This window comes from Podarcis vaucheri (assembly GCF_965113315.1).
Source record: "Podarcis vaucheri genome assembly, chromosome: 12".
NCBI lineage: Eukaryota > Metazoa > Chordata > Lepidosauria > Squamata > Lacertidae > Podarcis > Podarcis vaucheri.
The window spans coordinates 35,184,306-35,205,888 of record NC_138750.1 but is presented as its reverse complement, the minus strand read 5'-3'; the positions used below and the strand labels follow the sequence as shown (position 1 = coordinate 35,205,888).

General features: G+C 43.7%; 1 protein-coding gene across 1 annotated transcript; it reads right to left on the bottom strand.

Annotated features, from left to right (window-relative positions):
* Positions 1-789: 789 nt before the first annotated feature.
* On the bottom strand, positions 790-16,970 carry ASNS (asparagine synthetase (glutamine-hydrolyzing)). The gene is made up of 12 exons (XM_082193941.1): positions 16,794-16,970; positions 14,452-14,718; positions 13,320-13,557; positions 9,730-9,915; positions 9,010-9,111; positions 7,441-7,568; positions 5,913-6,039; positions 5,468-5,574; positions 4,541-4,641; positions 3,983-4,064; positions 3,438-3,593; positions 790-1,249 (listed from the first exon to the last, which is right to left on the bottom strand). The coding sequence occupies exons 2-12, from the start codon at positions 14,698-14,700 to the stop codon at positions 1,040-1,042; spliced, it is 1,686 nt and encodes a 561-aa protein (XP_082050067.1). The 5' UTR covers positions 14,701-14,718; positions 16,794-16,970; the 3' UTR covers positions 790-1,039.
* Between the last annotated feature and the right edge of the window lie 4,613 nt (positions 16,971-21,583).

The following is a 21,583-nucleotide window of genomic DNA, read 5'->3' as shown; positions in this document are numbered from 1 at the left end:
GCGGAGTCTGTAACCTGAAGCGTATGTAACCTGAAGTGTATGTAACCTGAGGTACCACTGTATCTGACTTTTAGAAGAAGAAGAAGAAGAAGAAGAAGAAGAGTTTGGATTTGATATCCCGCCTTTCACTCCCCTTCAGGAGTCTCAAAGCGGCTAACATTCTCCTTTCCCTTCCTCCCCCACAACAAACACTCTGTGAGGTGAGTGGGGCTGAGAGACTTCACAGAAGTGTGACTAGCCCAAGGTCACCCAGCAGCTGCATGTGGAGGAGCGGAGACACAAATCCAGTTCCCCAGATTACGAGACTACCGCTCTTAACCACTACGCCACACTGGCTCTCGATAGAAGATATCTGAAGGCAGCCCTGTTTAGGGAAGTTTTTAATGTTTGATGTTTTATCATGTTTTTAATATTCTGTTGTAAGTCGCCCAGAGTGGAAAACTGCTAAACTAGCACTTCAAACTAAACTAGCACTTCAAACTAAACTAGCACTTCAAACTAAACTAGCACTTCAAACTAGCCGACTTACAACAAATTTATTATTTATACCCAGATGGGCAGGGTATAAATAATAAATTTATTATTATTATTTATTATTATTATTATTATTATTATTATTATTATTATTATTATTTGCTGGCTGGGCCAGAGCAGAAAATGATCCCTGTCCCCCATCCAATTCCAAATCAAGGTACGTTAATATCCAATGACAATCAAGTTATTTCCACCACAGAGGCAGAATCAGTCCACAAGGGCCTCTTCCCAGGAGTAAGAAAAGCAGTCAGTGAGTGGTCCCACAGGTTTTAATAATTACTTTGGAGTGTATTAGCTGTAAAATGCAGCTTAAGCATAAACAGAAACTCTTGGGTTTTTTGCTGTCATTTAAATCAGTAGTACAGTCCCATTTTATCCCAATTTGCACATTGCTTTATTTTTTAAAAAAATGCTTTGGGTTTTCTGCTTTCTCTTTTAGGCTAAGGACAATTATAGGCTCACAAGTCACCACCCAGAGAGCAACTTCAAAACAGGTTAGAAACATCTATTCTTTCGTAGCCGATTTGTAATGTTTCAAAGTGCGAGCAGATGGATCTGTGGCCTTGATCCACTTCGGCATCCAGTAGTGAGGGAGCCAGTCGGAGCGGCCTGGAAAATGCTTCTCAAAGATCTGGCGGTAGTAATAGCCTTCTTTTGTTTTAGGGGGGTTGAAGGGGAATTTCTCCGCCGCCTTCTCCAGCAGAAGATCATCAACCTATGGGCCCAAAAGGGAAAGAAAATGGAAAGTGTGAGAATTGCAAACATAAATCCCAGTTTTTGACTAGCTATCCAAGTTTACAACTCCCCCTGCCCAAATCAGTCCATGTTTTCCTGACAGATCTGTTACATATTTTGGAAAAACAGTTTGTCTGAAATGCATTTGGACACCTCTGAAGATATTGTAACCCGATTTTGCATGAGGGATTCCTGAGATCAAGGAGCAGGTTTTCGCCTATGTCTGGATATAACAGGACACCATCTTGAATCAAGATGGTGGCTTGGAACTTTCAAAACTGCACTGATTTTTTGGTTTCTTAGAACTCCCAAGGAACACTGAGTATGAGAGGCTGCCAGTACAAAAGTTACCTGCCAGCAAAGCAAGACCCGATCGATCATCACTTGTGAAAAGGATGGGGAACCTGTGGCCCTCCAGAGACTGCTGAAGCCCAACTCCCATCATCTCTGAACATTGGCAATGATCCGTTTTGGAGGCCAACAACTACTCAAGGTCCACAGGTTCCCCACCCCTGACTGAAATTCTTTAACACAACAGGCCATGGAGTTTGTTTCGCAAGCCAGCACTGCAGCTGAGGGAAGCATCCTTGGGTGTAATCTCACAGCTACCACTTCACTTATTACAAGTGATTGGCACATCTGCATTTTCATTCGCAAGTGTAAGAGTGCTAGTTTAGCAGTTTTCAAGCAAACATGGGGGTTTGGAGCTGGGTTCAAATCCCTCCTCGGTTGTAGAGCTCTCAGCAAGTGACTTGGGCCAGTTGCTATATACCAGACTAAGTACCTCAACACAGTTGTTGCAAGGATAAAATGGGAGAGGGAAGAGAACTTGGTTTTTCTTTGTTAGGTAGTCAGGGTGGTGCGCAATGTACAAAGTGATATACAGGCACTACCACCCCAATTTACACACATTCAATTCACATGTGTTGCTTAGTACAAAAAGTATTGGTCTGATGTGTAGAGATCTTTCCTATTCTACTAAGTACAAGAGTTCTCTGGAAGGTTTCTTTCTATGTGTAAGAAACAGGCAGAAGGTTTCTGATGTTTGGGTTATTCCTTCTGGGAAGCTGAGTACAGCTGGCTTAAACTGGTTCTGTTATCCTTTCTGTCAAGGTCATGCTGACTATAATAGTGAGGCCAGGAGGAGCATGGGTTTCTCACTTTCTCTTTCTATCTCTTTGTTCTGGTGTGGTGTTCTGTATGATATAGTGTTAAGGTTTAGTCTTATTATAAGTTATAATAATAATAACAATAATAATTTATTATTTATACCCCACCCATCTGACTGGGTTTCCCCAGCCACTCTGGGCGGCTTCCAACAAAGATTAAAAATACATCAAAACATCAGTCATTAAAAACTCCCCTAAACAGGGCTGCCTTCAGATGTCTTCTAAACATCAGATAGTTGTTTATCTCTTTGACATCTGATGGGAGGGCGTTCCACAGGGCGGGAGCAACTTCCTTACTGTGAGTTTAAATTAAGTCTGCTGCAACTAGATTTCTTATGGACTCTGCCAATCCTGAATGTATTGGATTTGTGAACATTATGCTCAATTGCTTTCAGTAGCAGTAAAGCTCTGCTGGATGAAATACAATTGCCTCTGGTCTATTTTTTGGCCCCAGAACCACTAACCCCTTGAAGTAGGGGGAGAGACCTGAAGCATCTCAGCAAAGAAGAGAAGAAGAAGAGCTTGGATTTGATATCCCGCTTTATCATTACCCAAAGGAGTTAACATTCTCCTTTTCCCTTCCTCCCCCACAACAAACACTCTGTGAGGTGAGTGGGGCTGAGAGACTTCAGAGAAGTGTGACTAGCCCAAGGTCACCCGGAAGCTGCATGTGGAGCAGGGAATCGAACCTGGTTCACCAGATTATGAGTCTACCACTCTTAACCACTACACCACACTGCCCCTCCAGCTTGTGAGAAGACCCTCTCTGGAGCCGAAAGAGGATGTCTCCTTCAGGCTCCACAGAGGGTCTCCTCGCGAGCTGTAGGCACAGCGAGGTGTTCCCCATTTATGTGGATTTCACTTATGGGGGCATAACATAACCCCCACATAAATGGAGAGTCACCTTTATAAATATGTGGACTCACCTGAAAGACACAAAAAAAGCAACTTGTATAAGTTTCAGACTTGTAGAAGAATATAAAACATGTAACAGTGTACCTGAGTATCAATATAGTCTTGGAGGATTGAGAACCATGATTTCTTGACAGAAGTTAAGCCATCGCTGAAGGCTTCTTTGGGTCTCCAGAGTATTTCTTTAGGCAATAAGTTGGTATCTTCAAAGGCCTCTCTTAAAAGGTGTTTCTCAATTCCATTCTGTTAAGAGATACCACAAATATCAGCCACCAAAAGACTGACATTAAAATATAAAAGAGATTTAGACTAGAAACACAATCCGTTGTTTCAGAAGCAGCTCCGTTAGATAGTGCCGGACACAACACAGCATTTTAAGAATGAAGTTAGATAGGTAAATGCCAAAGTCAATCATACGGTTTGGTGTATTAAGCTGGAATTCTAAATAGACCTCCCAGGTGAGACTCAGCCTTTCATCAATGAGCCCACTGGTGATCATAGCCTAAGCCTGAACTTCTAAACATGCTTAATAAGGAAGGCGCCTTGCTGAATTTAATAGGGCTAACCTCTCAGTAAACCTGTCTGGGATTACAGTATAAATTTCCTAGCTGGGTTATATGTGCATGGTTTACCTTTGGTGTTCTGAGTTCTGCTGGCAAAGACAGGTAATAAGCAGTAAACTGGTGGTCCAAAAATGGAACTCTCATTTCCAGACTGAAAAAGAGAAAACATCAATAGCTACTTATTAAACTTATAAGTAGATGTTGTTTTTGTACGAGATTACATCTAAGAGACTTACAGTAACAACTAAGAAATCCTAAAGCCATTTGTAGTCAGACACTTGCACAAAGCTCTAAATGTAATATTTTTCCTTGTGCGACGTCTATACATTTCAAAATCTTCTCACTGTACTAGGTTATAGACAGCGCCACCTACCGGACAACAGGTTCTCTTGTCAATTTCTCGAAAAAACCCCAAACCACCATAGAGAATCAGTGTTAAAGAACTGATTTCAATTTAACTTTAAATAGGGACCATAGTTTGTTTTGGGTTCTTCCTGGAGACTCGTTGTGGATTACTGAAAAACTAAAAGGTACCCCAAGTTTGACGTCTACCTTTAGAAGCAATGGCAATGCATTTTTACTTTTGCCCCATTGACACTGCAATATAGCATTACAAAGCAGAACTACCCATGGGCAGCTGTTGTCCTGTCCGCACGGAGGACATCGAAGAGGTAGAGTTCTCGGAGGAGCCTCTCGCTTTCCTCTGCAGCTTCTTCTGGGGTGGGTGCCTGCATCAAGGACACAGGAGAAAGATGACCTTCCTGGGCAAGTAACTTGGGCTAACACGTGCAAACGTAAATCAGCAGAGGACTGCACAGAGCTACAATTCCCAGCACCCTTAACAGACTACAACCCCCAGAATTCTTTGGGGGAAAGTTGTGTGCTTTAAATGGATGCTATGGATGTGACGTTGGTAGCACAGAAGTTGCCTTGTATGCAGAAAGCTCCAAATTCAATCCCTGGCATTTTCAGGCCGAGCTAGGAGAGAAGCTGGCAGAGAGATGCTGCCAGTCTGTGTACTCCTGTGTTTTCCCAAACTTGGGTCTCCAGCTGTTTTTGGACTACAGTGGTGCCTCGCAAGACGAAATTAATTCGTTCTGCGAGTTTTTTCGTCTTGCGAATTTTTCGTCTTGCGAAGCACGGTTTCCCATAGGAATGCATTGAAACGGTTTCCCATAGGAATGCATTAACGGTTTTAAGAAAAAGGAAACAAACTTGCAAGACGTTTTCCCATAGGGAAATTCGTCTTGCGAAGCAACTCAAAAAACGAAAAACTCTTTCGTCTTGCGAGTTTTGCGTCTTGCGAGGCATTCGTCTTGCGAGGTACCACTGTACAACTCCCATCATCCCTAGCAGGGCCTTCTCTGCAGTGGCTCCCCGTCTGTGGAATGCTCTCCCCAGGGAAGTTCACCTGGCGCCTTCATTATACACCTTCAGGTGTACTCTGGTTTCACCTCAGATCGTATAGATCTTTCGCCTTTTACTCTCTTATTGTGGTGTGTTCATCCACAGGCAAGAATGAGCATTATTTGAGAAACACAACAAGCATTTTACCTTATGAAAATAGATGTATCCTTGCGTCAACTCATCTGAGCCTTCTCCTGAGAAAATGACGGCGCTGTCCGTTTTCTCCCGTATGTATTTGGAGACCAGATACATGCCTAGTCATGGAGAGACCATTTCAAAAAACAATTTTGTTTGTTTTCCCAAACTACATACTCAGGCCAAGGCTTCCCCTAACATGCCACTTAAGCAGTATCGTCTGAAGAAGTGAAAAACCAAAGGCGTTTCAGAGACAAAGACAGGCCCTCGTACCTTTGTAAGCTTCACTTTATAGCAGGAATGGAAGGCCCGTTCTGGCGGGGTGACATCAGGTGACTGACAGGTGGGAAACCCCGCCCATGTGTCAAAATGGGCTTATAAGGATGGAGGAGGGATCTGCTTCAACAGCAGCTTCCCCTCAGGGGAAGAAAAAAAGGGGGGGGAATATGTATCTTACCCACTGAAGCTCGTACAGTTGTAATGTCGTAGGTTTCCAAGGAAAGTATAACGTCTTCTAGTACCTGAATCCCTTCTTCAGAATTAAAAATGACCTCATGATGTTCACTCCCAATGTAAGCTGCTACCTGTTAATAAGAATTTATATTAAGTGACCTGCAAAGTGGCTCAACTGGGATTCAAGGCCTAAGTTAAGCTGCATCTAGAATGAAGCAGAAGCTTATGGTTAGGCAAGGGAGCACAGTCGTACCTCAGAAGTTGAATGGAATCCGTTCCGGAAGTCCATTAGGCTTCCAAAATGTTCGGAAACCAAGGCGCAGCTTCTGATTGGCTGCAGGACACTCCTGCAGCCAATAAGAAGCCACAGAAGCCGTGCCGGATGTTCAGATTCCAAAGAATGTTCACAAACCGGAATACCCACTTCCAGGTTTGCAGCATTCTGGAGCCAAAACGTTCAAGGCACAAGGTGTTTGACTTCTGAGGTACAACTGTATATACACCAATCTATTTATTTCTTTTTTAAAAAATCTACACCCCCAAATAATCTCAAGACCATGTCAAGAAAAGCTGAATTCTACTATCTTTTGCAAACCCACCTATTTAATTATGTACAATATGATTTGCTTCTGCTAGTTATGGGGTAGAGCAATGAGCTATGCAAAGCGCTGGTGCAAAAAGAAAAGCCCTGCAGGATCCAACCAAAAGGCCTTTGTAGTCCAGCATCCCTCGGTGGCCAACTATATATTTCTGAGATGCTCACAGACAGGGCATTAAAGCCGCCTTCCTGCGAATGTCATTCAGTGGTATCTTCTGAAGATGGAGGTTTCATGTTTAATTGGCTAGCCTCCACAAACGTGTCTAATCCTCATTTTAAAAAAAGACCATCACCGCATCTTGTGGCAGTGAGTTCCATCAATTAAATTATGCATTGTGTGAAGAAGCTCTCTGTTTTGCCTGTCCTGAATCTAACTGTAAGAAGGCATGAACAACTTAGCTCAGGATACCTTAACAACCACCTTGCTCTCCTATGTCCCAGGTCTATCATTGAAATCATCTGGGGCAGCATTGTTAGTGAATCACCCATAGATCAGAAGCCCAGCTCACGTCAACAAGGAATCATGCCTTATAGTATTGTAGTCTAGTGGGCTACAAACTTGCTCATTTAAAAAAGTCTAGATTCTCAACATGACGCTCAGTATCATCTACTACACATTTTGGAAAGATGTTTGTTTGCTGTGCGTTTAGACACACTTCCAAACATATTGTAACCAAAATCTCAATATGGATCCTGAGATAAAGGAGCAAGTTTTCACCTGTGTTTGAGTACGACTGCACACCATTTTGAATCACAATGGCAGACCGAACCTTTCAAAGCTGTGCTGGTTTTAACCACGGATTTCAAAACTGCACTAATGTATTGGTTTCTTTGATCAGTGCCAGGTATGAGGTTGCTGGTTCTCTATAAAGTGTGATCACAACATACAGGTGAATATGGAGCCTGTGCCTTTTGAACTAAAATAGTACTATACCTTTCTGGCAGCCAGCAGGTCAGGAGCATCTTCCATGCCAATTGCAAAGGTTTGCAGTGGGTAGCGAGTGTTTCCTTCTTTCATCAGTTTGATTAGCATTGAAGCAACCAAGCTAGAATCCAGGCCGCCTGCCAAAACACCATTAGCAGTTATGCCTAACCAGGAACATGTAGCTGACATACAAAATGCCCTTGTGAGAAGAGAATATAAACATGCGTATTTTAGGTGGACCACACCAGTAGCAAAGTGTGTCAGTTTGCATTTCTTCGTGCAGAAAGTATTGATCTGATGTGCAGAGATCTTTCCTATTCTAATTAATTCAAGAGAGTTCTGGAAGCTTCTCTGTGTGAAAGAAACAAGCAGAAGGTTTGTGATATTTGGGTTATTCCTTCAGAGAAGCTGGGTACAGCTGGTTTAAACTGGTTCTCTTATCTCTTCTGTCAAGGTCATGCTGACTATAATAATAAGCCAGAAGGAGACTGGGTTTCTCTTTCTCTTTCTTTCTTTCTTTCTCTTTCTGTCTCTTTCCTTCTGGTGTGGTGTATGCTTAGTGTTAAGGTTTAGTCTTATTATAAGTTATTGTAAGTTTAAGTTAAGTCTACTGCAACTGGATTTCTTACTGGACAACTTAACTAAGTTAAGTCTGCTGCAATGGGACAGTGCCAATCCTGAATGTACTGGATTTGTGACCATTATTGCTCATTTGCCTTCAGTAGCAGTAAAGCTCTGCTGGACGAAAAACAATTGCCTCTGGTCTGTTTTTTGGGAATCCTGCAACATGTTTAAGTTTACACACTGCTAACTATAAGTCGCAGTTCTGCTCTGGATCAATATAGAGTAGAATTTCATGACAAAGTGTACTGCAATCAAACATGAACAAACCTACATACATAAAGTGAGCATCTCATTATGTTGCAGTTTCCCTAGCCTAATCATCATTCCCATTGGTCTGGTCAAAGACAAAAGTGGCTAAATTGTGGCCCTCCGGACTACATTTCCCAACATCCCTGATGGTGGGCCATTTTGGGCGAGGCTGATGGGATTTGGAGTCCAACAATATCTGGGAAGACCACAGGCTAGCCATTTGTGCTCAAAGAGCTTCCATTGGCTTCCAGCCCACATCCAAGCTCAATTCAAATTAACCATGAAGCCCCTGCCTTGATGTCAAAAAGGTTTTGCGGCCTTTCTCCAAGACCCTTAAGATGTGTCCTTTTCCAAAAATGGCCATGTTCACTTTTAGACTTTAGCCCCTGGAAGGTTGATCATAGGTCAGTGTGGCCCTTAGCCCTCTATGGAACTTCTGACTCGTTGTCAGGTAAGGGATTTTTCCAGTTTTGGTCATGTGCTTTCTGCTGTATCCAGCCACCTGCCAGTCAGAATTACTTGCCAAGAAAAAGTGTTGCCTGAATTTTATGGTCTGGTTTAATGGTTTCCATTAAATTGTTTCTATATTGGGAGTGGGGGGGACGGGGACTCATGCACCTACAGTAAGAGACCACATGCACTACAAACAGGTTGTGGCTGTATTAGTGAAAGGCAATGGTAATCATAAAACGCATTATTTTTTACCTGACAAGAGACAGCCAATTCTTCTGTGAGCCATCAAACGTTTTCTGACAGCATTTTCAAACAAAAGCCGAATGTTGCTTTTAACTGTTTCAACATCAAAGCCTATCAGGGGAGAAAAAGAGAGAAAAAGATTCATTTATTAATACTCCACCTTTTATCCAAGAAGCTTGTGTAAGTATTCCTCACCCTCTGTTTTTAATTTTCTTACAAGGTAGGTTAAGACGAAAGATAGCCACTGGCCAAAGGTGAGCTTTCATGGCTGAGCCATGGTCTCCCTGATCGTGGACCAAGACCTTATCCATGACACCATACCAGTGATGTGGCTCTCAAGCAGTTGTTGGGCTCCAACTCCAATCAGCCTCAGACGTGGCCAATGGTCAAGGATTACGAGACTTGTAGTCCAACAATATTTGGAGGGTGACATGTTTCCAAGCCGCAGTTCCCTGGGTTTGCACGTCACAGGGAACTATGGCTTGTTTAAAGCAGAACTTTCCAAGCATTTGAACCCAGCACTCTACCCACACATTGGCTTTTTGAAATCAGACTGTTTAGACAGAACATAAAGTTCTCCATCAGAAACACATAATTTAATCAAGGTTTGATAATCCACAGTCTATTCCCCAAGAGCAGTGTACGAAGCCTCAAGGCATCATATCCCTAGAACAGTAAATTTACACCTTTACTAAGGGAGGAAGAAGTCTATTTTAGATTTGCTGTTACCTGAGGGGAGATTTTGTACAGCGCTGTAGGCAGCATGCAGAGGTTCATCTTTAGGGCTGTGAAATTTCACCACTTCCACTGATGCAACTTTGCCATTTGGCTTTAAATCCAACACTTCATAGTGTCCTGGAGGGAAAGGGTCCACTCTGGGATCGAGGGACATGCTGTGCTTCAAGTTGACAAGACCTAAGTATGTAACAAGGCATTGTGGGACACAGGGGGAGAGAAGGCAGAAGAGGTGTCAGCTTTTGCCCATGTAACATAAAATATGCACTGACAAAGCATCAGAATTTTTCAGAACTGTAACAGCCAACTACAGCATTATAAGAAATGAAGCAAATCTAACCCTGGGTCAGAACAAGGTTAGGAAAAAGATATATAGGGAGACAGTAGCTTTCAACCTTTGCAAATAGAGGAGCCACTTACAAGACCAAACTGCAACACACACACACACCCCTCTATCTATCTATCTATCTATCTATCTATCTATCTATCTATCTATCTATCATCTATCTATCTATCTAATATAACATGAGAGAGAGAGTGTGTGTGATTATGGGAATTGTAATCCATAACATCTGGAAGGCACCAGGCATATACCCCTTTCTCCTCTTTCAGCATGGCCAGATGCAGATGACTTATATCTACAGTCATACCTCGGGTTGAAGTAGCTTCGGGTTGAGCGCTTTCGGGTTCTGCTCTGCGGTGACCCGGAAGTAAAAGAACGCATTACTTCTGGGTTTAGCCGCTCGCGCATGCGCAGACGCTCAAAATGCCGTCAGCGCATGTGCGGAAGCAGCGAATTGCGGCCCACGCAGATGCGGGTTGCGTTCGCTTCAGTATGCGAACGGGGCTCTGGAATGGATCCCGTTCACATCCAGAGGTACCACTGTATTTTGAACAGCTTACGAAGGGGGAAATGTGCAAAGCAAAAGGAGGGCACACAAATTTGTCGTTTTTGTTTGTCTATCAATAAAGGAGACAAGTACACATATCAGTGCAGTGACTCTAGTAAATGCAAACGTCTTTCTCTCTCGCCCGACCTCAAATCTAATCAAACCCTGCACACATCCGACCTGCTGGAGAAAGTCCGTGCCGGAGGCACGATCACTGCCAGTAAGTGAATCAGCACTCCTTAGTCAAGACTTGTGGCCCTCTCAGTGTTGCTAAGTTCCAACTCCCATCATTCCTGACCACTGGCCATGTTGACTGGAGGCTGATGGGGTCTGACAGCATCTTCCCCATCCCCACGAGTTAGAGCACCTCACTGCACTTTTGTACACGGTACCCTCTGAACTCGCCACCTTTGCAGAGAAACAGAACCCAGTGACACACAAGATGAGATGCATTGGTCCCTCAGTACACTAGATTAAGGTTACCAGACGTCCCCGTTTCCTGGGGACAGCCCCCGGGTTTACGAATCAGTCCCCATACAAAATCCATTGAAGCTGAAAAGTGTCCCCGGATTCATTGAAAAAAATCTGGTAACCTTATACTAGATACCTCTGTCTCGTGTTCTATTAAAAAAAAAAAAAAAGCAAAGCAAACCTACACTTTCTTCACATGACCTGAACCTGAAGAAGTTATTTCCCCAAATATTTGTGGTTCAGCCCTTGCCTAGATGGTGCCGATTCAAGTCGGCATGGCTTCCCTTTCGTCTTTGTTGTTTTCATACTGTGATCAACCAGAGCTCCACGAGAGGCACACAGCTCCCTTTGTCACAACAATAGTTCCATGCAATTCAGGGCTCAGGGGTATTTACAATGGCCCAGCCTCCACTCATTGCGTTTCCTCTGGTTGCTTGCTGGCAACAAGAGGCACCTTGTTATCCATATGAGTCAGGGGGCTGATCCCCAAGAGTCCCCAGTAACACCCCCCCTCTCCTTCCATTGCCCTGGTTTTGAGGACAGCCTCAACAGGCACAACTTGCTGAAGAGGAGCTGCTCTCTGCTTTTCCTGCATTAGAATAGCTCACACTTGTGCTTCAGATTTTCTCTTTCTCCCTTCGTCTCTGATGCAGATACCCCCCTGCTGCTTCTCAGCAAGGAAATGTAACAAATTCTAGCTTCCCTCTCTAAACCGGCCCTGCCGTGCAGCCTCCCTCCTCAATGAATTCCTCCTGCCTCTCCTGCCCCTTCGGTTTAAGCAGACAATTGCTGGGCCAGCTTGACAACTGCCCATGCAAACTTATCTCTTATTTTTTTAACAACCTGCATACAAACAAATCTTGCTTGTTCACAATAAACTGTACACTCTTTGATGATAATAAATTATTACTATTATTATTATTATTATTATTATTATTATTATTATTATTATTATCCCGCTCTCCACAGCCAAAGCTGGACTCAGAGGGGCTAACAACAGTAAAATAATACAGCATTCTAAAATCAATTCATTATAAAATCAGTTCAAATCAAATTAATGGCAACCATTGGGCTAGAGTTCTGTGAAGAATTACCAAAGGAGGAGGTCAAGCTGTGCCTTGGCCAAAGGCCTGGTGGAACAGCTCTGTCTTGCAAGCCCTGCGGAAAGATGTCAAGCCCCGCAGGGCCCTAGTCTCTTGCGACAGAGCATTCCACCAGATCGGAGCCACAGCCGAAAAAGCCCTAGCTCTGGTTGAGGCCAGCCAAACCTCTCTGTGGTCTGGGACCTTCAGGATGTTTTTGTTTGAAGACCATAAGGTCCTTCGTGGGACATACCAGGAGAGGCATATTTTCCTCTTATTAGTACTAGAAGCTCGATTCAGTTTGCTACAGGTGTAACGTTCAAGCACAGAGAGATCCCTATAGAACCAGGGGAGGGAAAGTTTTGGCCTTCCAGATGTTGCTGAACTACAACTCTCATCTGCCTCAGCAAGTGTGGCCAAAGGACAGGGATGATGAAAGTTGTAGTTCAGCAACATTGGGAGGGCCGATGGTTCCTCACATCTGCCATAGAGTATAGCAAAACTTATCTCCACCTTCTGCAGTGTGTGTGCATGGATACTCTGTGTGCTAGGCTAGTACGGGCAAGAGGAGGCTTTGAGTAACTCCTTATCTGTCTAGACGTATCCCACTATGCTGAGTGAATAAGTCCAACCGTGTAGGGGTGGCGCTGGACAGAGAGATGGGTCTTCCATTATTTATACTGCTTAGTGTGAAAATGCATACACACCATAAAGAATCTGAGGAATGGGAGCAGAGGGAGACAGAGCGAAAACTGGTCTGGAAGCCATTACACCCATCTTAAACTTGATCACATCCTACATATTTCTATCGTGGGATAAAACAAACAAACAGAAAAAGCTAAGGTGCGCACCAAAACAAGGCACCAAATAACTACTGCAAGTTCTTTCAAAAACACACTGATTCTCTGGGATGGGTTTCCTTTCTGCTGAAAGCTGTCACAAATTTGGTCAATGAAAAGGTATCAAGTAGACACTCTCTGCTTCATTCGGGGCAAACATACTTTCATAAAAGTGAGATGAAGCAACAGCTTTCAGAAACAGAAGAGATTAAACAATTAGGTTTATTGTGGCAGGATCAAGTTGCAGAAATATCTGTACCACATGAAGGCAATTTCAAAAGGGATTCAGAGTTTGAGGTTACCTTTGGCCTCAGAGCAGACACCCAGGAATCCATCATCTGTCAGGACCTTGAACAACGGTCTGACTCCATATGTATCTCTTCCCAGAAACACTTTTCTGTTTGCTGTGTCAAGCAAAATGAATGCAAACACACCATCTAGCAGGGAGGCTGTTTGCTCTATTCCTCCCTTGTTGTAAAGATGAAGGATTACTTCTCCATCGACCAAGGTCTGGTACTCAAATTCAAACTTCTTTTGCAGCTACAAAAGAGAAAGAAATGAGTTTTTTTAAGAATGAAACCAATGCATATTGTCAGGCACACATGAAAGGAAGGCATTTTTACATCCTAAAAAGGGAATAATTATACATTAACGTTCAAATGCCGTAGATTAGTTTTGTCAATAAGTGCCAGAAAGATGTGCAGTTGTCTCTTCAGCATGCAACTTCACCATCTGAATGATTCAAAAAGTAGACTAAGGGGCTGCTGTCTCAGAATATCCAATCCCATGAATTAAGCTTGGGATAAAGTTCTTTTCCCTCATCCTACACCTTTCACAACAAACTGCTTTGAATGTGTTCACAGAAGTGCACTCTTGAAGGTTAAAAAGGAGGGATCCTATCAAATATTTTTACTGAGCATTTTAAACATGGAGCCAAAGCAAAAAAAAAAACAACATTTTGCAGCACAAACTTATATTTTTATTATTATATTTGTATGCCATCTTGCTTCCAAGAAGCTCAAGACAGCAAATATGGTTCTTCTGCCCCCTGCCATTCCATTTTGCCCTCATAATAACCCAGTTACTGAGAGACAATAACTGCCCCAAGGTCAACTACGGAGCTTCATGACTAAGTGGGGATTTAAACTCTGGTCTCCCAGGTCCAAGTCCAACACCCTAACTGCTGCATCACATGAATGCTGCTTCTGTACTAACGCTTTACAGTTACTTAAAATGGCCAGCCCAAATTCCCAAACAGAGGGGGGTGTTGTTGTTGTTTATAAACAATTTTTATTTATATGCTGCATTTCGGGTCAAGTCCTTCCAAAGCAGCTTACAAAAACTCGTTAAAACAACAAAGAAATATTTTGAACATGCAAAGCTAGCTCTAAAGAGATCACTGAAGCAAGTGTTGAGGTGGTTGTTGTCGTTTACCTTTTTGAAGTTATAGATTTCTCCATTGTAACACAGCCACAAGTAAGGGAATTTCTTCACCCGTATGGGTTGCATTCCATAGAGCTGGTCAACAATCGCAAGACGGTGGAAGCCAAAACAGCAGTTGGTGAATCCATTGACGTTCTCAAACCGAAACGCATCTGGACCTCTGTGGGCTATTTTCATAGCACAAAGACATTGAGCGGAGAGGCATTCGTCACTTCCAAAAAGGGCCCAAATGCCACACATGGTGGTATCTGCTCAAGGCTGTTGGGGAAAAGCAGCAAAGTTCCTGAGTTCAGTTACAAGCCAATGATCTCCAGAGCAAGGTGGGTAGCACAATGTTCTGCCCAATGGCTGCACTGTGCTTTGTGCTTTGTGCCAGTGATGGGAAGCACCAGAGGCAAGGGGGCAGAACAATAAATGTACATTTAACCTTTGTAAAATTTCTACACCCAGCCACCCTTCTTTGTCCTTCATCCAGGAAAGCAAGATTCATGGACACTTGCCAGCTAAGCCAGCAGGAAACACTTGGAGGGTCTGAAAGTACCGGTATTACACAACTATTCACACTGTCCAAAGTTTTACTCTTCAGACAGTGAAGGGTGATAGCCAGCATTTACCCATACTCAGAACAGACCCACACAAAGTATGCCTAGCACAAGGTATATCACTTTGTAACTCCAGTCTGGGAGTATGTTCCACTGAAGTCAATGAGATTTACTTCTGGAGCAGTTTGTAAGTTTTACTCAGAGCAGGCCCACTGAAATTAATGAACATGACTAACTGTAGGTCCATTACTTTCAACTCTGAATAAAACTTAGTTGAATACCACCCACTCTATGTTTATAGCAGTGTTTCCCAACCGGTGTTCCGTGGCACACTACTGTGCCGTGAGACGCTGGCTGGTGTGCCGTGGGAGGGAGGTGGGCAAGTCGGGCGGTGAGAGGCGGCGGCGGCGAGGATCCGCGTCGAGCCGGGGGCGGCTCCGCGGTGGTGGTGCCGAGCGGCGGGGCAGCGCGTGCAAAAGGGTGGAGCGCGAGACAGCGGAGGAGGAGGAGGCCGGCATGTCCGGGCAGCAGCAGCAACAACAGCAGCAGCAACTCCCGGCGACGGCTCCTCAAGCTCCGCCGCCGCCCCCTCCTCCGCCCGCTATCGCCGCCACCACCACAACAGCCGCCGCCGCCTCAGTTGCCGCCGTCCCTCAGTCCCTCGCTCTGCTGCCTCCTCCCACCCCCAAAGCTTGGAGGTTCCCCGGCAAGGGGGAGGGAAAAAACTTTCACTTTCATGCGTCCCTCCCGGCGTGACGCTGCGCGCTGACGTCACGGGGCGGGGCGGGGCTTTAATGGTGGTGTGCCGCGAGATTTTTTTCATTAAACAGGTGTGCCGTTGCCCAAAAAAGGTTGGGAAACACTGGTTTATAGGATTGCACTGTTAAAAGGACTTTCACACTAGCACTCATCTTAAATAAATAATAATAATTATGCTAAGGACTTGGTTGGCAATGAATGACAAGCTCTGGAATAATTTCTGAAGACAAGAAAGGCTAACATATGGAGAGGGGAGAAGACAAGAGAGTATCCCTAGGGCAGACTTCTACACTCTTACACTTTATACTCTTTCCCCAAACTACAGAGAAAAGATTCTAGTCATTTTGCAGTTCAGCACATATTACTCATAGAAGTTGAGAAGGGGGCTCTTCCTGATGTTGTTTGACTACAACTCCCATCAGCCTCGGCCACCCAGGGATGATTGCAGCTGTCTTCCAACAACATATGGAGGAACACAAGTTAGTTATAACTCAAGGGTAGCTATCAGGAGAGAATGTGTAACATAATCAAGGGGGGGGGGACCACTCCTTTTTCTTTTTGCCTGGCAACATACCCAAGTACCTGTAAGAACCGCATGACAACCAGACATTCAACAGGTGCAGCTAAACGAAATAGTCCCAAATGTTGCAACCTTTCCTGTCAAGTGGCTTGGTTGACCTTTTCTGAACCTTTGCCAACTCCGCAAGGGAGCAGAGGAGACCACAGACCGTACACATAATTGCAAACGTGCTCACATCACAGATCGGTATAACGGCATTATGACACGCCCCACAAACTCGTTTCCTGACGACCCCTAAGCATGGAACCTGCCTGTCTCTCCTTCCTTCCTTCCTTCCTTCCTCCCCCCCACCCCACAATAGCTACCACACACTCCGTCTGAATGCTGGATCTCGCCCTGCCACGCCTAGCTCTTTTTGCAGAAAGTGTGCCGGGATGGGGCAAGAATAGCAACGAAGGACCAGGTACAAGCCGGACTCCAAGAAAGTCTGCCCTCGTCGCTTCGCCCGTTACCTGTCGGTGATCCTGCACCGGGAAATGAAATGACAGCTCCGCGGCAAGCCAGCAGAGATTACACCCACCGACCAGCTCCGCCACTAAACCTCGTGCTGCCTTAAACGGGACTTAAACGGGAAGGAGGCAAGCGGAAGCCGCCCGCTGCCTGCGCCGGCCTCGTGTAACACACAGGCGGATTTCATCAGCCCCGCGCTACGCCCCGCCTCCTGCTTGGGCTTCCCGGTCCCGCTGGGCGGAGGCGATGCAGATCAGTCTGGGCAGGTTGGCTAGCGGCGTGTCAAGAGGGTGGCCGCCCGCTATTATTATTACATGTAGCTTTTTCGTCCCGCTCTTCTCACGTGTATATATCCGGCCTACCACCACACCCACACCCAGTTTTGTCACCCCGCACAACAACCCTGAGAGGTTGGCAGTGCCGGATTTGCGTATAAGCTAAACAAGCTATAACTTAGGGAGCCGCTCTCTTGGGGGGGGGCCCAAAAAATTGTAAAGAAAAAACAACTGGATGTACATTTCCAAAATATAAGATAAAAAACAAATTAAATAAAACCTACATATGTACAGCAAGAGTGTTTTGTGTTGTGTAGGCTCCTATGATGTAAGTAATGATGCTATGGTGCTAGCCTGCTCCCTAAAATATCACTGGTTTGTTCGTTTCTATATATAGGGTGCCTACATTCTTCTTAATTGTACAGTGGTACCTCAGGTTGCATACGCTTCAGGTTACAGACTCCGCTAACCCAGAAATAGTGCTTCAGGTTAAGAACTTTGCTTCAGGATGAGAACAGAAATCGTGCGGTGGTGGCAGGAGGCCCCATTAGCTAAAGTGGTGCTTCAGGTTAAGAACAGTTTCAGGTTAAGAACAGACCTCCGGAACGAATTAAGTACTTAACCCGAAGTACCACTGTATTTCAGCTCAACAATTACTTTGATAAAATACATATTTCGTTATGTGCAAATGGCTTTAGATACCTATTAGGTCCATAAATTACCATATAGCATACACACAAAAACAGCAACAATTTGTTGTTGACAAAGGACAGCTGGACATATAAAGGGCCTCTTCAGGAGCTTAGGGCTTCATCAAACCTAAATCCAGCCCTGGAGGTTGGTCAAGGAGAGAAACTCATGGATACTGATTTCTTGCAGCTATTTCCATCCCACGTCGACCCTGCGAGGCAGGGAGTGGGAGAGAGAGAACAATAACTGGTGTTTATTTAATGTTTACAGTTACTGAGCTCCCACATTTGGGGATCCAAATCCTTCCACTGTTTTTAAAACAGGAAAAAGCAATATTGACATATTAAGACGTCACCAAGCTCCTTCCCCAAGGGCACCTGGTGGCTGAATGAGTAGGCAGCTGGAGCAGGGTGGGACTGGCTTTGCCTGTGATTCTCCTTCTCTGAATCCTTCTCAAAGAGCAGCTGGTGGTAGGCGGCCCTATGCCCCCCCCCATAGCGGCAACCAGCTCAAGTATTCTTCTTAATCTGCCTCCCACTGGCATAAGACACCCAGCTGGCTTCACTGGCTAAATAGTGGGTTTGAACCCAGATCTTAATTTAGGCCAACACACCTGCTTGCTATGATTATTATTGAAACTTTTTGTTTATAGCACTGTACACCCTGAGACCACATTCACACAAACCCCCCCCGCAAATTCAATCCCTCCCATCTCAGTTCTACCAAGTGCCAACCTCTGCTGATTGTCTCCAATCACAGTTCCATTTTAGCTACCCATAGCTGATAGTCATTATCTATCCTATTACTATCTTGCAGTAAGTTAATTTTGTATTGTGCGGCTACTTACTGCCAATCAATTTTACTGGATGACCCTACATTCTAGTATTTTGAGAGAACTCAATTTATATACGCTGCCCATACAAACCACAGGGAGTCATCACAAAACACCGAGCAAAATTTAAAGTTCAGCAGAACTCTTCATCAAACTAGATTTTATAGACAGGAAGCAGGGGGAGAGAAGAATGAGAAGAACCTTTTTTGGGGAGTGCGCTGAATGTAGCCATAAGATTTACACAGCTACTCTTTGGACGCTTCTAGGTGTCTTGTTTATTGAGCGTTCATCCCAGTTTGTTTTCAGGCAGGTTATACTGTACACCATTCTGCCAAAAATTGTCATCCTACACTTTCCCATCACTTTTCTTACCTCAAAAGTCCTTTCTACAAATCCACTTTAATTGTTCAATCTGAATTTGAAAACTTTAGGCTAAGAACAAAAGAATCAGTACCCTTTTTTGTCACAAGGTAGAGCTGTTGCTTTGACATCCAAATCAACTCAGCTTCAGCTGAATGAAAAAAAGCTATTGTGTGCAACATTTACAAAACACTTATAAAAAGGACCTGTATTTGGCAATATCCTTCAATAAGAAGCTTGCCAGAATTAGGTCAGTTTTTCCAAGCAGTTTTCAATCTGAGGACCAAACTACATGTTACATTTACTAGCATATACTCAGACACCACATCACAGTATATTTGGCATAATAATCAAGTGTTTACAAGTACCAAATATTAAGACACAATAAATGGGAATATTTCTTCTTAGTGCCTTATAGGTGTGTACTGAAATAGATGAGACATAGGTTTCAGCTAAGCAAAGTGATACCTACGGATTAATTCAACAGGTTTGAATTCTCTGAAAATATGTTTGTAATGGAGTATCTGCTTCAAACATTGAGATAGTATTAAAACCTTTGCTGTGCACATTCAACACAATTCTTCATTCCAAGTCAGAGCCCAACTCAGCTTTCACATCCCCATTTTCAAAGGGGAAAGAAAAGGAAATGGGTGTTACTGGAAATTCAGTCCTGTTGAATTCAATGGAATTTATTTTTCAGTACACAGGGCGTACACTCCAGCTACACTTCCTAGAAGAAGGCATGCCCTAGAATAGTAGGCAGAGGAATAGTATCAAAAGAGCATTGCTAAACGATACTGGAAAAGATAAAAGATCTGAAATAGTATACCAAGATACTCAGGAGCAGCCTATATGTCACTGGAGTCCAATTCAAGATGTTAGCGTATAAAGCCCTGAACGACTTGGGACTTAGATATCTGATGGAGTGTTTCTCTCCACACCAGCCAGCCTGGACCCTGAAAACAACCAGAGGCAAGCCAGGGGTGGGGTGGGGTTTGCAGTGCTGTTGGCAACTGTCACTCATTGTGCTGGAATGCCGGTTGGGTTTTTCTCTGTGACAGCAACCTAATTTTGGCAATATTCTCCTCTAGAGGCATGGATGTTAACATCATTGCTGGCCTTTTGACATCTGCACATAAACCTATATGTTGTCCCAGGCTTTCAGATGGGTTGTTTAGTTTGCACTGGGGTTGTAGGTCTGCAGTATTTTGCATCGTTCGTACATCTTCATTTTGATTTTAAATTGTATATGGTTTTAATCTGCATAATCTGTATTTTTATTGCTGAAAACAGCTTACGGATCCTTTGGTGAAAAGCAATCTAAAACTCTTCTAAATAAATATTTTAAAATGATTGATCATTCCACAATGCTGAAGAGGCAAATGCCCATTTATCACACAGCCTTTTGATATACTATAGTTACCACAAAGCAATTATACTATGTCCATTTCAAAAAACATCTTTTAAAGTCAGAACACTAGTCCATTTAGCTCAGTATTGCTTACACTTGCTTTTTACAGCCCATCCTGAAAATGCTGGGGATGGAGCTTGTTGTAAATGCTGACGATGAATAGCTTGAAATGCAGGTGGCAGGCACATGGAGTATGTTAGCTGGATAAGCATACGCAATCCTATGTAAGACACTGAACATATTTGAAAGAAGCAACTCTGCAGGATACCTTTAGGCACACACACAGGTCCTAACATGCACACTTGCAAAGGTGAATAAGCATTTCATGAACTATAATTTGTCAAGCCTTTCATTAAAGCCTTTATGGTTCACAAAGATATTTTTGTGAGTTGAACTCATGCTGAGTTGGACTCCAGGAAGGGCTACCAGGATATTAGACCTTGCTCTACAGAGCAGGCTGGATCCTAACAATGATTCTTCCTCATTTGCCAGAAAAACAAACAGGATCTAGATAAAGTAATAAAAAAGCTGTTTAAAAGTGGCACCAGAGGTTAATTAAACAGATGAAGCCAAACACACTGCTAAATACACTTCTGTTTTACCATAAGCTTGCAGTTACTTCCTGCTATGCGCATAAACAGAACTTCAAGGCTCACTGCACTATTCCAGTTTTCCAAATACTTTTATCCTCATCACACTGAGGTAAGTTTTGCATGACCCTGCACTGCCTGCAGTGTGTCCATTTAAAAACAGATGTAGCTGTGGAGGGGTGTGTGTCAGGTGTATCTGACATTGTGGGTGAGTGTATACCAAGATTGCAATCACCACTACATTAAAGGGGGCCGGGCACGTGCAATGTGGAAAAGGCATGGACCACCTAATCAAGGAGTTTTCAAACATCCGTGTGGACAGCAGGATCAAGAACCAATTTAGACTGAAAGCAACATGTTGATGAGAAATTATTCCAGATGAATAAAAACTACATTTGTGTGCTACAAACAGGTTAGTGTATACACAGCTTTTATCTGATTGTAATACCATTGACATCACTTATCTTAAATCAGCTGTGACATTCTTGCCTAGGAACATTTCCTTTTGAAACATTTTGTGTGTGCTGAGTAATTAGGCAAAATTTGGTTGGTTGGTTTTGCATATGACTTGATAGCTATCAGGTTTAGATGAACCTAGACATTTCTGATGTGGGCTCCATAAAGGCTATACTGT

Excerpts from the sequence above, each read along its gene's own strand:
- ASNS (XM_082193941.1), bottom strand. The coding sequence starts at position 14,700 with ATGTGTGGCATTTGGGCCCTTTTTGGAAGTGACGAATGCCTCTCCGCT. Across the intron at positions 5,575-5,912 it reads AACTGTACGAGCTTCAGTGG|GCATGTATCTGGTCTCCAAA; the intron begins GTAAGATACATA and ends CTCCATGACTAG. Across the intron at positions 4,642-5,467 it reads GATACATCTATTTTCATAAG|GCACCCACCCCAGAAGAAGC; the intron begins GTAAAATGCTTG and ends TCCTTGATGCAG.